The 15,738-nt window shown below is 36.2% G+C and overlaps 1 protein-coding gene across 1 annotated transcript in view; it reads right to left on the bottom strand.

The window, feature by feature from the left end:
• Positions 1 to 10,662, bottom strand: part of Octalpha2R (alpha2-adrenergic-like octopamine receptor) — a 118,337-nt gene extending 107,675 nt beyond the window's left edge. The window contains exon 1 of the mRNA XM_066397156.1: positions 9,728 to 10,662. Coding sequence (XP_066253253.1) covers positions 9,728 to 10,327 — 600 coding nt within the window. The 5' untranslated portion in view covers positions 10,328 to 10,662. The remainder of the gene's footprint in view (positions 1 to 9,727) is intronic.
• Between the last annotated feature and the right edge of the window lie 5,076 nt (positions 10,663 to 15,738).

Genomic DNA, 15,738 nt, shown 5'->3' with positions numbered 1-15,738 from the left:
ACCAGCTGTTACGTTATTAATGAGACATTGAGCGCTAAAATGAAGAAACGGATTAGAATTGCAGAAATGGTAATTTCTGGTAGTATTACTGAACGATGGAATGAACTCGAATTACATGCTATTACTGCCCCTTGTTTGCATGTTGCAATAGCTCAAACAATTTATTAATGCTTAGCACACCGAACATACAAAGGTTAAAAACGACTATATTCCAGTTTAAGCGGGTAAATCTTTTAAAATTGCTGGTCGCATCCCTGTTCCATTCCGGCCTTTGTTGCAGTGCTCAACAAAAGCCCGTCTTGTAATTAGAATCCGTAACCGCAAGAGTTCAAATTAACTTTTAATTTGCTGTCTTTGCCATTAGCGCTGCTTTTTCCTACTGCCATTATTCGAGCAATTTGTGGTACAGATTGAAAATTAATTTTTAAACACGATTTCGGCTTTGGAGGTTTCCTTATGATGCGAAATCCGACATTAATGTATCGGAGGTTTTGCAGCAGAAATGAGAGTTTTAAATTGATAAGTGTGCTTGATGGATTCCTCGAGACGGAACCAACCAGGTAATTAATTATGAGGAACATTGTTAGTACTTCCTTGTTGCACAAGGTATGTTATTCAATATTATGAACCTACCGATCACAAGGAATAATTTTCCTTTAGATACCTCCCTATAGGTGTTAACGGGTTTTAACTCGATTATCCCAGATATGGATGTTTAAAAAGGTACATACCTCATTATTAAAGTTCTCGGTTTTTTAGATTGCATTTTATAATAAAGTTCACAAAAACTTCACTTTTTTGACGAAGAAAGTTAATAATGATTAAAATCAGGTGATTAAGTACTGAAACCTTGCAACTAAAGTTGACATAAAGCGATGAAATTTAATATTGCGTTCAGAAGAAAAAAACGCATTTTCTCCAGTAACTTTTGTATTTTAAGTGCATTGAAAATGCGGCAAAAGATATTGATTCTCTTTAAAAAGTGCCTTTATAATGCCTTACTTTCCCGTTTAAGCAATGAGTAGTTTTTGAATGAACCTAATTTTGTTGACATCCAAATCGAATCACTTTTTTTCTACTTTAACTAATCGCTCGCCTCTTACTGATTACAAAACCTCTATGCTTGACCTCAATATGTTGGGAATACTGCATTATTAAATATAATTCATCTAGCGATGAGGAGGGGCAATTCTCAAATACGTTTTCTTAGAGTTACTCATCTTGGCGTAGTTTTGGACGACAAAAGTCAATATCTTTATATGGAACACCGGGTATATTATTCGGTATTTAAAATCTATCCCCACTAGGTTTGATTCACCTATACAGACTCTTAAGAGGTCTTACTACCTCTATCTCCTAAATAGTGAAAGTTAGAAAATTGGTTAAAATTTTAAAAAGTTGCCATTTTTGGGGATTTTTAGTACGCTGCAAACGACATTGCCAAATTGTTTTTAATTTCCGGGATCTTGCGAAAAAACCCAGAATGAAATTACAAAATTTTATTCTTTCCTCATTTGGAAATATCGAACTTCACAGAATAATCAGGACTGACTCTTATTTACGTAAAATATTAATTGAATCCTGTTCCCGGAAACATATTTTACTGACAATGCCACCAACTTGTACTGGGAATGAAATTTCTTGAATTTGCTCAGTTAAGGCGAGTCTATACAAAAACCTGATTTATCTTCATATTTAATTTAAAAAGTTGATTTACTGTTCACACAACAAATTCAATTTATAACTTAATTTAAAAGTTGCCTAAATTTTTTTAGCATAAAATTAGATTAAATCTAAATTAAATTAAAATGAAATTAAGTCTCTGTATAAACCCCCCCTTAACTTACAATGTATTTGATCTGTCGAACAGTCATTGCTGTGAGTTCCCGGGTGAGAAAAATTGTCGAAATCTAAATCTGCGGCAAAAACTGTGGTCCTAAAGCTAAATTCAAGGCAAAAATAGATTTCCAAGTAGTCAATTGGGAGAACAACTAATAAAAAATTTCTTCATTCCAGATAAAAATTCGGCTTGTGTGTTATCAGTTAAAGTAATACAATACAAATAGGCCAAGTCGACTTCTGCCGATATATCTAAATGAACCAAATGCCGAGATATCTAAAAGAACAAAGATCTTTCGATATCTCATGCACATTTTCGATAAAAAAAAGTTGTTGCTTCTACTTATACAGGGATCTGGGCGAAGAGTTTTGAAATTGTTATTTTTACAATACTAGACCGTTAATGGCATGTTTGTAATCACAAAATTTTATTTTTTCCCTAAAATAGAGAAAATTCATAGAATAGTCAATTCCGGTCCCTGTTTAATTAAATTATTATTCCAGTCTAATAAACATATTTGACGAACCATACTGCCAACTTGAATTCCGAATGGAATTTCTTGATATTGCTCTGTTAGTTAATTATGCATTAGACCTGTCGAAGGGATAGAAACAACGTTTCCATCAAATTAGAAAATAAATAAATAATAGGAAATTCCAAATTTCAGGTTAATAACTAGAAAGAGTTCTTCTTAATTTAAATGTTAATGTAACGGCTGTTAACGAGCACACTGAAACAGGACTGGGCAAATCAGATTTGTATCTTTATCGACCCTTCAACGTAGGAGTAGCCAATTTAATGTCAAAAAGTGATAAAAATCGCCATCAATTTAGTTTAGTGCTTCAGGGATCTGAAAAGTATTTGCAACGCTCCGAAGAAATATTAATCGGCCCAAATGGTGGCTATAGGTTATAGGTCATTTAAGTCTTGAAAGTTTTCTGTGGAAATAATACCGGGATCACAGGGTCGCAATTTACAGCGCAGGGTTAAGACAAATGCGTCTTCAAGCCTGAATCGGATATTGATATATCCGTATAATGTGGCCATCGAAGTATTAGACCTTGGCAGTTTTTTATGCTTCAAGTGTTGACCCTCATAACACATAAAAGTTTTTTGATTGATCTGTCCGCGTTGAATGGACCTCCCGAAGCCCCTGAAGGGCACACGTCTTGTTATCTCTGATAAATTCGGATCTTGGGATATGATCCGGTCTTCCTCCTTCGAGTGCTTTGTTACTTTTTATTCTGCCAAAACTCAATATATATGAATAATTACTGCGCTATAAGCCGTATTCTCCTTCAAATCAAGGCGAAAAAAATTTAATTAGCAAATGGCTTTTCCTAGGTTCTTTTACTTTAATACCCCTAGTAAATATTTGATTTAGTCTATTGCAAGGCAATGTAAATACTTTTTCTAATTGGCACTTAATTGTACAACTCGCTTTACCCTTAGAAGGGGCATTAAGGCCCGAGAGATTTTCCTAAACTGTTTCGGGGATCCTGGATCTCATTAGAAGGCCCCAAAAGCTCCAATTTTTTGACTACAGCGCAGGGGATTTTTTTGGATTAACGGGCACTTTCAAGTAAGATAACAACTGTACACCAAAAGCATATTATTATTGATCAACAGCAAATGACGATCACTTGATGCAAACGACAAATATTGAATGAACAGTGCAAAACGAGAATGTTGAAATGTTGACTTTCCGGAGTTTAACCAATACCGGAATGTTTTATGTTCACTTCCACATAAAGCAGGAAAATTCATCTCTGATGCCATTAAACGTTACAAGGGTAAAAGAGCCGTATTTACCGCATCGTTTTTAATGAAATCATTTTATTATACATCGTTACAGCGTAAATTTTAAATTGAAACGCCATTTTTCGAGCCATTTTGATTTAATGACCGGTCGTAGTTAACGTCTACAGCAACCGTTTATGGAAGATGACAACTCGGTTTATGGACGTAGAATATTCCAAAAAATTATTAAGGTTTTATGTCTGCTACGTTTATGTTACGCACGTAAAATTCTAATCAGGGTTAAATGTGGATTTGACCTAAATTTTTTAAAATTTTACGGTGCCAATTCAGAGTCAAAAAAAGTAAAAGACTGGGTCCAAAATTATAAGTAATCACAAATCAAGTGGTTTCAAATCTGTAACCAGAAAGTCAATTTTGCATTTCCAAATGTTGATATGGTATGTAAGAATACCGAGAGACGTACTAAGTAAACCTTGAGCTATGAGATAACCAGCGATGAGTGTTTTCACGAAAGACAGCCTGGCAGTTAAAATAAGGAGTCTCCAAAACGCAGATGAGAAGCTTGCAGCGGACAAAGAAGTACTAAGAGAAAGGTTGTATAGGAACTAATTATTAATAACCACTTCCCATAAGATCGACGCAGAGAACGCCTTTTCAACTCAAGATAACTTTCTCGGTAAAGAACAACGAATAACCGCTAAACTGCTGTGGTAACCAGTATCAAAGGATATGACGTACAGGATGAAGTGATTTTCCGTGTCTGTCGACGTTGACTGAAGCACTAAATGGAGAGTCCGGTGTACTTATTCTCTCTTCCTCCAGTATATAACCTCTGACCGATATAACTGTAAACAGAGGAGCGACGTAAAAGCTAAGATGGACATTTGGAGTTAAAATCAATGATTGTACCTTTTCCATGAAGCGTATTAAGTTTCTAATCGAAAACGCTCCATTTGGTCTGTTTTTGGCCGCAACCACTTCGTCCGCATTTGGGAAGTTTGTGATCATAGACCTATGTTGATATTACCATAGGAACGTTTGCTTTTAATTCTAGTTCGCTGCAGCATGCATAAAACAGTCTATATGATGTGTGTATTGTTATGGAGGAAACAATATTGGGAATTTCAATTTCGGCACGTTGACGTAGTTATCTCCATAACAAGCAAAGAAAGTAACTCTTAATATACGAGCGTGAAATGTGCACAAGCTGTAGGCGAGGGCAACAATCACGCGAGTGGGTTACGAAATATTCTTGCGAGTTATGTACATTTTTTATCTACTAATTTTTAGTCCGAGTAGTTGATTGTGCTGTGTGCAGCAAAAAACAGATGTTATTTATCTGCTTTTCCTAACGCACGTGTGTGTTAGTGTTTATTTCCTCCATTATCAAAACCACTGGTTATATTTACTTTTATAGGGAGTCATGCGAAAGAGTATTTTTCTGCAGTTCTTCTTCTTCCGAGTTACGATAGCCTGCCATCGTTAGTCGGAGTCCAAGTAAGATTTATCTGTATTTCCGAGGTACACATAGTTATACTATTTATAGAGCGATGTAGGCTAAAAGTTTTGGAACATTTATTTACATTATTAAGCCGTTAATAGTATTATCGTAGCCGGAGGAGTTAGTTAATAAGTGGAACAAACCTTTTCAAATACACCAATCCCAAGTTGAATTTCCAAAACAACTTGACTTAAGGGTCCTTAATAATCCCTGAGGCATTTAAACTTACTTCGTTATCCTGAATAAAGAAGTATTTACCTCAAAAAGAAATGGGAGTAAAGTAAATTTAAACTCCAGCTGACCAAGTTAAACGGACTACCCTGAGGACCTTAGTAATTGAAAAAATAATTTGTTTTGTGAGTGAATTTGTGAATTTTTTCAAAACGAAAAATTATTGAATTATCAAGTGTTTTAAAGTTTCTATGATCTAAAAGAGAAAGGAAGGTGATTAATTAAAAAAAGCAAAAATATGCGATAGTATACAGGGTGTTTCCTACATATTCTAAAATATTTCACGGGGTGATTGCTCAGCTCAAAACATAAAAAAAGTTCATCTGATCATAGATCCGCAAACACTTCGTCTCCAAGATACAGGGCGTTAAAAATTAATATTTGCTTTCCGTACTATGCATCGGTTTGGAGAAGAAAGAATCAATAATATTGCTGCGTTAGTAAAAAAATGCAACATTATGAGGAGGAAAGAATATGATATAATAAAATAATTTAATTATACTAGAGAAATTGCTGAATTTGACCTCCATTTGCCATTACACATGCTTCAGCCTGTCGCTTAAGAGATTCCTTCACTCGTCCACTAGGAGACCAAGCGTTTGCGGACCTATGATCACATGAACTTTTTTTATGTTTAGAGGCGAGCAATCGCCCCGTGAAATATTTTAGAATACTTAGGAAACACCCTGTATACAGTATTTTATATATACGCAATATTCAGTCGACCGGCAAGTTATGCGAAGAGGGCTAAAAACTTCGAAAACATTTAATTGTAATTCAAAGACACCCCTCTAAGCTATTTCAAGGCACCCTCCGAAAAAACAAACTTCTTCCTTCTATATAAAATAAAAATAAAATATGGCTAATTAAAGAGTATCTAATGCATCAAAGTTTTAAATTCTGGACTCGCTACAACACTTCTCTCAAAGTTTCTTAAGAAAAGTTAAAAAGTTTATTAAGAAGTGTCGGGGAATTTTGAGTTGGAGATTATTTCATGCCCAATTAGTTCCGGGGTTTCTAAAAAATCCGTCGTTCGGTTATAAAAAATAATTCAACGAATTTTGTTTAATAAAACGAGTATTTAACCGGTTTATATCCATATAATCTTCTTTCTTCTCAACAAGGATGGTTTGCGCTAATGCTTAAAGCATATTTCGGCCATCATTTGGTGACTCACACAAACAGACAAACGTCGCTTTTGATTTGCATTTTTCTTTGAAGGTCTCACATTTGCAACAAATCATAACAGATTTATAGTCAGGTAATTATAAACACCGATAGTTTACACAACACAGAAATCCAATCCAATCGGCACAAATCAAATAAAATATTATTTCAATTTCAGAAATAGCATACCGCGTCCCGATGATCGATAATTTTAAAATATGGTTGCCAGCGGGTTTAATTTAGATTCCAGCGACGATAATTCCAGAATTTTATGTCCAAACTTCGGATAATTTTTAACAGTATTTGAAGGTAATCAGGGTTCATCTAATGCCTGACTCAATTACAAATTTAATATCTCAAATCTACTGATCCGGATGGATCTAGGCGAATGCAATGTTAAGTTTTCATGTCACATTTTCCTGCGATATAAATACTCCAGTTTAGGTCACTGACATTATCAGCAAATCCCAAGTTATTTAAAATACGGACCGAATCGAACTGGTTGAAGTAGATTAATGACACTTATAGCAATCAGTTCGCCCAAAGTGGAGGCTCTTCAATCTCGACATTAAATGGTACCGACATTCACCAAATTAAAGTTAACTTGCACACAACATGGTAAACTTCAATAACTACTGGTTCTAGTTTAGTTAACCAAAGTAGGTTCCTCATTACTCCCCGAGGTGTTGTAACCGGCCAAGTGCCCGAGCAGGTCATAGTTTCATGTCTATCGACCAAAATTGACCCTGGAAAAATCAGCATATAACCAAAAATTGATGTCATCTTTCTCAGATATATAATATCTGTGTAACGGGTTCTTTTTCTGTTGCCCCACTTTTAAGCAGCCATAAGATGTTTGTTATTGACTCATTTCAAAACGAATTTGCATGTTTTTTCAGAGTTCGAATATGAAAAAACTCAGTTTCTGGGGTGTAAAAGAGAGTTAGTCTTAAAATACCTTTACGAGAATTGAAAACATAAAACCTCCATAATTCCTCAGAAAACTTAACTAAGAAAGATGAATATAGAGAGATTTTTGGGTAAATTACTCTACCGAGAGGTAGACTCCAATATAATATTATTATACGAGCTTTTTACGATAGCTGTTATTCTCTAAGGGAGACCTTTACATCGCGAGCTTCAGGCGAAGGGCACAAGTCTCCCGAGGGAACAATGACCATTAAACGCGAGTATGATAAGTACTACACTTTCTCCACGGCCATTGTCCGTTACCAATGATACAACCTATTAAGACACAAATAACATTACGCTTCAAAAATCATTGAAATGTGAAACTCGAATTTGAATATGGGCGAGGAGGTTGCCATAGCAACGTGCATAACTTAAATGGTAAGCGGGAATAAAGACTTTATATCCTGCAGATTAATTTATTAGTCCCTCTGAGGCTACATGACCCCTATTTAACTTCAGTAAACAAGCTGAATATTGGTTCATCACCAATATTCAGCTTGTTGACTTTCACACCGATATTGATCATGGACAAAAATTAATTAATAGATCAAATACAAGAAAATTAAAACTCTCTGTATAGAGCTTTGCATTACTCCCCGTTAATGCTCAAATTACTAGAAATATGAAACTTCTATTCGTGTTTGTTATGAAAATAACTACTCACTGGGTGTTATAATCCAAAAATCGATTTTAAGAAGGAGGTTGGAAAGGATCGGTTTCAATCGAAATTAATAATTTTTTTAGGTAATAGAAATATTACTAATTTAATTTCATGAGATGAAATGAACGAATTAACATTTCTGTATTAAATTATTTTATACATCAATATACTTGTAGGTCATGTTTCAAATTAGTACAAAACAAGGTTTCTTCTCTAGTTTCTGGAATATTTTACTAATCATATATCAACGTTTTTCCTTGATTTTTTCTGATGAGTTTTTAAAAGGCCGCTACTCTAAGAAGTGATACAGAGTGACAGAAGCATTTCAGTTCCAAAATTTGGAAAAAAAATTAATTTCTCGGTCATTGAATTCTTGATGGCGTACGGACTTTTAACATTTAAAATGCATTCTCGAATTAGTATATCGCAAAGGGCTGTTTGTTCATAAACATTTTGCTTTAAAATACCTCATTAAAAATCCAGAAGGGTCAAATCAGGTGATCTAGGGTGCTAGGAGTGTTTCATGTTGTATCCAATTACTCTACTCCAGAACAGCTCTAGAAGCAATTCCTAAACGCACCTCAAATTATATATATATATATAATGTAGGTGTTCCATTGTCTTAGAACACAAAGCGTTCCTTACGGCCAAAGGCATATCATCCGCATACATTTATTTTAAATGAATATTGATCTCAGCATTCAATTATAATTTTCGATTTTTTTAAAATCACCATTTATAGTTCTATGACCTACCACACTATTAGATGTGAAGGAGACTTCTTCTGGCCAGAATATTTCATAAGGAAACTCCGGATATTCTTTTCGTGCATCTTCAAAGCAAAAATAAGAATCCCAGTCTCATGTAGAAATCGCGTCTTTTCAAGAGACGGAATTTGTTTCCATGTAAAATGCATCTTACACTCTCGCAGCTAACACCTGTTCTTTCTGCAATGGCTTGAATAATTCCTTTCTTCATGTTGACCACGTATACTTTTAATTCTATATCTTCAGGATTTTTTAATCGCCTGTGAGGCGTTTTAAAAATATTATTTACTGTACCACTTGATTTAAATTTAGGAATTAAATGAAACACAGTTGACTGCTGAACATGCCTTCCTGTATGCCAGGAGTCAAAGCTAACAGGTACTTCTTGGCGAGGTGTATTTTATGTAGAAATGAACCCATAATCAATTTTTGTCAACAACAAAAAGCTGAGAGCCGCTCGAGAAACTCGAAAATTGGCGTATGGATGGAATGGATGAGAAATTAACGAGCTTTTTCCTTTATAGTTTTTTCAATTTTTGATTCTTAAGTAAAAAAGTTTCCCATATGATGCGAACTTTATGTTCATATGACCCTGTAGATATAAGCTTCCGAATAGTAGTTTTCCATTTTAAACGGATTTTGAACACGAATATTCGTTTTAAATGATCATTCGTTCGTTAAAAGCATTTCTGTTAAACGTATTCGATTCTTAAAACTCGTTTTAAACGGTCGATTATCGCATCAGACCGAATGAAACCTCTGGGGATTTTAAATGCAAAATTACAAAAAAAAAATAGAACTAAACTTATTTTATAAACTGTTCTTACCTGGCATTGTGGATACTGCTCATCAGCTAGTCTCTCCACCTTCCATCCCAAAAGTGGCGGAATGCAAATCAAAGCCGACAACAACCAAACGGCTGTAATCATGATAATGGCGCGCATTGGAGTACGCTTTTTCAGGTACTCGACCGCCTGTGTGATACTCCAGTACCGATCCAGCGATATCAAACACAAGTTCATGATCGAGGCAGTACTTAGAAGGACGTCCATAGCGGAATGGAAGTCACACCACCAGGCGCCGAAAATCCAGTAGCCCATCAGCTCGTTCGCGAGTGAAAAGGGCATTATAACTAAACCTAAGAAAAAGTCAGCTACAGCTAGGGAAGCTATGAACCAGTTTTGGATATTTTTCAAAGCCTTCTCCGTGGTAATAGCTATAATAACGAGCATATTCCCCACTATCACTACAATCATGAGAAGGGTGACCACAATGGAGGCCACGACGATTTGGGGCAGCGTGTATCCGCTGGGGTAATGCTGCACCGCCACTGTAGCATTAGTATAATTGCCGGTGGAGTTCTCCGTCATCATCAGCATGTCTTCGACGGACAGCGCCGTCTTCGCCGTCAGATTCGACAATGCCATTTGAGTTTCGCTATATTTACAAAAGTTGGTCCCTAACAACACTATTTACAGTACCCGTGTTAAACCGAAACTTGTGCCGCCAATACTATGACGGTCCGAATTGAGAAACTAAACCATACGAAATCAAGCAGTTTGTCACTAACTAGTTTAGAATATCGAGATCGGTATGTGCGTGCTTCGTGCGAAATGAGGCAGCAGCAGCGGCGTCCTCGTCGTCGTCTTCTGCGGGGCCCCGGGGCTCACAGGGCATGTTCTCGCCTGAGTTGACGACCGCACACTGGATGAGGGCGAGAGCGACGCCTCACGACGCCCGCCGTCGCCGCCGAAGGTGCCCTCTCGCATGCGTCCGGCCTGCCAGCGCTGATCTTGCTCTTCTCAAGAAGCTAATAATTATAAATATGGGATTGCCGTTATTTGCATGGGCGCCCCAGGTGGATTCCAATTCAATTTCGAAGTGGGTTTTTGTCGCTTGGTTTGAGCGTTATTTATGAGGCGGCGCCGCTACTGATTAAACGTGTTGAAGGTAACATGTTATCCGCTACAAAAATACATGGCTAATCACCAATATGCATCACTAACCTGCACTAACTTAGATTATTTTGCCACTTGTTTTTCTCGGGTGGGTTGTCCCGCACATACAGGGTGTCTATGCCCCTATTTCGGTAGACAATTTTTAGGCAAATGATGATGATAAAGGAGTGCACGTTAACGTGTGTACGCCTCGTAAGGTGCCTCTTAATGATACTGAAAATATTACTTTAAAAATGTGATCTGACTGACGAATTCAGGTCAGTTCTGACTAATTCATGCTTAGAAACTTTAACAGAAATCTCTCTTATAAAAAAAAAAACAATAATTCTATATATTTTAAGAAATTTACTTTGTTCTCTGTATGCGTTGATTATACCCTCAAATTACCTTTTTTGCTGATTTATGACTCATTTGCATGTACTTTCATTCCCTCCTCCACATGCGTGATAAAATTCATTCTGCGTGAATTTTATGTATTCATTCATATCGGGGAACGTCATCCTGGCACTAAAACTGCTAACAATTGCAGCCATCTAACTTAAAACTATTCAGATGTACAAATTGAAAGTAAGTTAGAAAAGAAATTGTAGGAAATTGGTACAAAGACTCTTAAGCTGGATTATAAACTCGCTTGCTGTTGTTGCCGTTGGAATAACGGAGCAAGACAACAACATATAAACTCATAGAGTTAAACGAAGGAAAAGCTTGAACAGCCAATGACTAATGGGAAAAGGTGCTTATAGATCCCGTTTCAGTTATTGGAAAAGAGAACTCAAATCATAAAATCTGTTCCATTACCTAAGGCACAACTTGAATTTCAGCTATAAGGAAAGGGGTAGTGCCATTTTAAATTTTAAGGCCGTGCTTGGTGCGTTATTGCAGCTTTTGCCGTTTTCAAGATATTCGCATTTAAATTTTTCTACTTCCTCTTCAATATTCGCGTTCTCTTTGATTCTCTAAGCGTTCAATGCCAATCCTCTCACACAATTAGTTTTCCCTGGAATGTCCTTTGTCTCGAAAACCAAAATTTGCATCGTAGTAATTTGAGGTACAAATAGGTTGAAACTCTGCACGTTTAATATTGGTAATGTAGCCCATTTACTAAAGTAAACTAAACGTAGCTGATCAATAGTAATTGTTTTGGTAGCCGATTAAACGTGCCGCTGCAATGGTGCTTAATTCAGCTGTATACATAATATGTGTTGCGTATCAAAATATTTAGGTTTCGTTCCGTACCATCAGGTGTAATCAATGATTCCTTGCCCTGCTAGGGGTCTTCGTTCAGCGCAGTAAGGTCGAAACGGAAACTAGTTGATTAGCTGAGAAGGAAGGAATGAAAGGGAAAAAAGTGCGAAGGAAAACTGAATGTAAGCTAGAAGAAGCTAAATACATTCCAACCGTGAAGAGACAGAAACAGGACGAACCAGGGAACGTTAACCCTTAAGTACTAAAACTTACTACTTAAATTATATAAGTACTTAAATTGTAAACACCCGTCGCATAGACTGTATATCAAAAAGGAGCTTATTATTAATGCATAAAGTTATTTAACTCTTAACCAAGATTTCAATTCAAAAGAAGTTACTTAAATTGTTAGTTAGTTGGAAACTCTAGTCTATACAGGAGTACTGTCGTTATACTTTGTGAGCCCTTTGTGAAATATCTTACGGTCAGCTTCACATTAAACAAAGTTTTTCGGAAAATTAGCGGCCCATCAGATTGATTCTTTGATAGGTCCACACTTGGGAGCCATCAGACGCTTAAGATGATTTCCACCAGCACCCTACCTAGGAAAATTTGAGGATGCTTTTATATCATATCCTTCTCCTGATTGTTTTCTATTTCTTTCTCAAAAAAAAAAAAAACGAAAATCTCAAATCCAACACGATTTCCATTTGGATGTCTATTATCGACTCTCAACAAAAACTTCAATACACTCCGTGTACCGCGTTCGCTGAATATAAATTTTTCTCTCCGAAGATATTTCGTGCATGCAGTTGCTTGTGCTAGTGAAATATAGCCCGTATGACGTAGGTAGGGATATTGCTATATTATGATATATTACCCTTCCCCATGGAATACAAAACTGGTGCGATTATTTTTATTATTACACAGGCCGTTGAACTAGAACTCATACAAATGTGAAATTCCTTCTTTTTTTCCCTTTATATTATTATATAAGTTTGGGACCCGTTCGGCGTATGTGAATGGGAATTCTTATTATGGCGTTGGGGAATTGGAAAAATTTCACACAGTCTGCTATTTGGTTCGCGTAAGGGGCCCTTAAATTATGAGCCTGATTTTTGTATTACTGAAAATTGCCGCTTTGTGCAGAAATGGCCGGCGCCCACATGCGGTCGTTCAAACAGAATCTGAGTTCGCATTACTAGCTGTTGTTAACGAGCATTATCATCGACTAATTAGCATATTAAAGATAATTCATGGTGGTATTTTTAGTCAGGCGTATTCAAATATATGCAAAAATTACAAAGGGAAAAATTGCAAAACACTGTGTTTTGATAAATCAGCCCCCAGTTAATGGCATGCGGTCTACGCGTATATCAACATTATGCACGAGATATATAAATTATATTACGGTTTCAGTCGATGATTTGTGATTTTGTACTGTGTTTTGCGTGGTATATTTCAGCCCGCAATTACATCCACTCGTACTAATTAAATGATAATCGCACACTACTTTTCAGTTAAAAATCTAATTATAAAGCAACCAGGGACAGGCAAAATCGATCGGTGAAAAACTGGACCGTAACGAGTGGTGTTTTGCACAAAGAAAAGCGTTTACAATAAAATCGACTTGGTCATTTCGGCGTAAAATTGAGGCCGCTGGATACCGATACCGAGGGTTCGGTTTACAAAGTTATTTCTGGAAAGGAAAAACGGTTCAAACGTTTATTTTGTATGGACCGAGCCGTCAAAAGATAAGGAACAAGAGAATGAGAACTGCCCTCTTGAAAACTGCCCCCATGTTTACTGCTTTGTATTGGAGTGAGTGAGATTGGAACAGGGGAGAGTTTTTAATTCAGGATCTAGTAAAATCTATCTTCCTCAAAGAATGGTAAGCTGTTAACCTTATTTCTCCATCTTCTCTGTACTTTTTTATCTCTTTCTAACTCCACCACATAGCACGAGGAATATTCAAATAAACATCAGCGTTCTGTATAGCCAAAAACCTTCAGAATCTATCTTTAAGGACAAAACTTTAGATGCTTCTCCCTTTTTTTTTCTACCAATTCCCGTCTTCGATGAATTGATTTATTATGTCATACTCAATAAAACTTCGAGAATTCCTCCACAAGATATCCAAGTTCTCAATGGCATCATTCTGCTGTAAGATGAACTCGATGGGAGTTTCTGGAATGGTTGGGAAGCCAGAACATTTGACCAAACCGTATAACCGAAACTTTAATTACAAACAGTAGTTCGGAAAGAAATAACAAATGTTCGGAAGTTGCCGCAGTTTAATGCCTTTCGAAGATAATTTGGAGTTGCCTAGTATTTTTCTCTATTCATCATCCTGCCAACGAGGTCTCGTTTCCTAGAAATGCTTTGAGCACCCTCTCACGAAATAATTACTGATATTACCCCCGGTAATTACTTAGATTAAGGGAGTTAAAATAAAGGAAATGCTTTGGAGGAACATTAGGCTCGTCTTTGTTGCAAATCTACCCCCAATTTCAATGGAGTAGCAGTTCATTCAGACTTCTTTCCATTAGTAAGATTACCAGTTTTTTCAACTACCTAGGTAGAGATTGTTCCGGAGATTACGACTATGCTAAAAATAAATTGCCAGATTAATGTTATCAAAGCTTCAAATAAAGCTTCAATTTTTCAGTTTCATTTCTAACGCAAAAATGCGACATTCCAGTTTAAAAATAGCTTTTATCGACGAATCTTTTAAATATAATAAAACAAGAAAAAAGTACAAATTTGTGTGAAAGTTCGTGATCCGAGACCGCATTGCGTGATCAAGATTCATAATTCCGTGACAATATATTGAAACGGTCGTTTCCAGTCATAATTGTTAACCGTTACTTTAGTTTCCGTTACATTTTCATAATAGATTATCATTAACCACCCCCCCCCCCTCTCCTTCTCCTTCCTCATATGTTTCGTAAAAGATATGAGAAAAAAATATAATAAGCTTCTCAAGCGTAACACGCCTATGTTTTTTTCGAAACCTGTGGGACAAATTTAAATAGACAGTGGCGGCGCAAGCTCCTTTAAAGTGCAATATGTATTTGAAATCGTACTGCTGAAAGATATTAAATATTAGTTTACTTAGCATAACCGTTAAATCTGATTTGCTACGCCGCTGTTTTTTGAAAATTCTGATAGTCAAATTTCCAGAATGTTATAGATATCCCTCTATCTACGATCAGATGTGCTAACAACGCGGCAAGTTCCTTCGAAGTGCAATAATTTATCAAAATGCAGGTTTGAAAGGTAAATATTATAAATTTAGTTTATAATAATCGGTTAATTTTTAAACGCTCAAATGTTCCTGAATATAGTCTATATCAGCACGTATGATGTTACTTAATATAGGTACATGTACAGTGGCAGAGTTAGGAGAAAAAAAAGGAAAAAATCTGAAATATGCATATTTCGGTGTTGGATATACCTCTTCGCGAGGAAAATATTCAGAAAAACACTCGACCTATTGTTCTGGCTGTCGGATAGTGTGGTATTCGCCGAAGCGCCTACCCGCTAAAAACCTCGGAATACCCAATAAACCTTCGACGACCGAGAACCGTCCTTGGAGGGATATACATATCTATCATTGTCGAAAAAACGTTAAAATTCTACTTTTTATAACGATCCCTATTTTTATTTGGCTTCTGTGTCGCCCTAATTTCTTT

The sequence above is a fragment of the Euwallacea similis genome, chromosome 14, assembly GCF_039881205.1.
Source record: "Euwallacea similis isolate ESF13 chromosome 14, ESF131.1, whole genome shotgun sequence".
Classification (NCBI taxonomy): domain Eukaryota; kingdom Metazoa; phylum Arthropoda; class Insecta; order Coleoptera; family Curculionidae; genus Euwallacea; species Euwallacea similis.
This window is presented reverse-complemented; position numbering and strand designations above follow the sequence as displayed.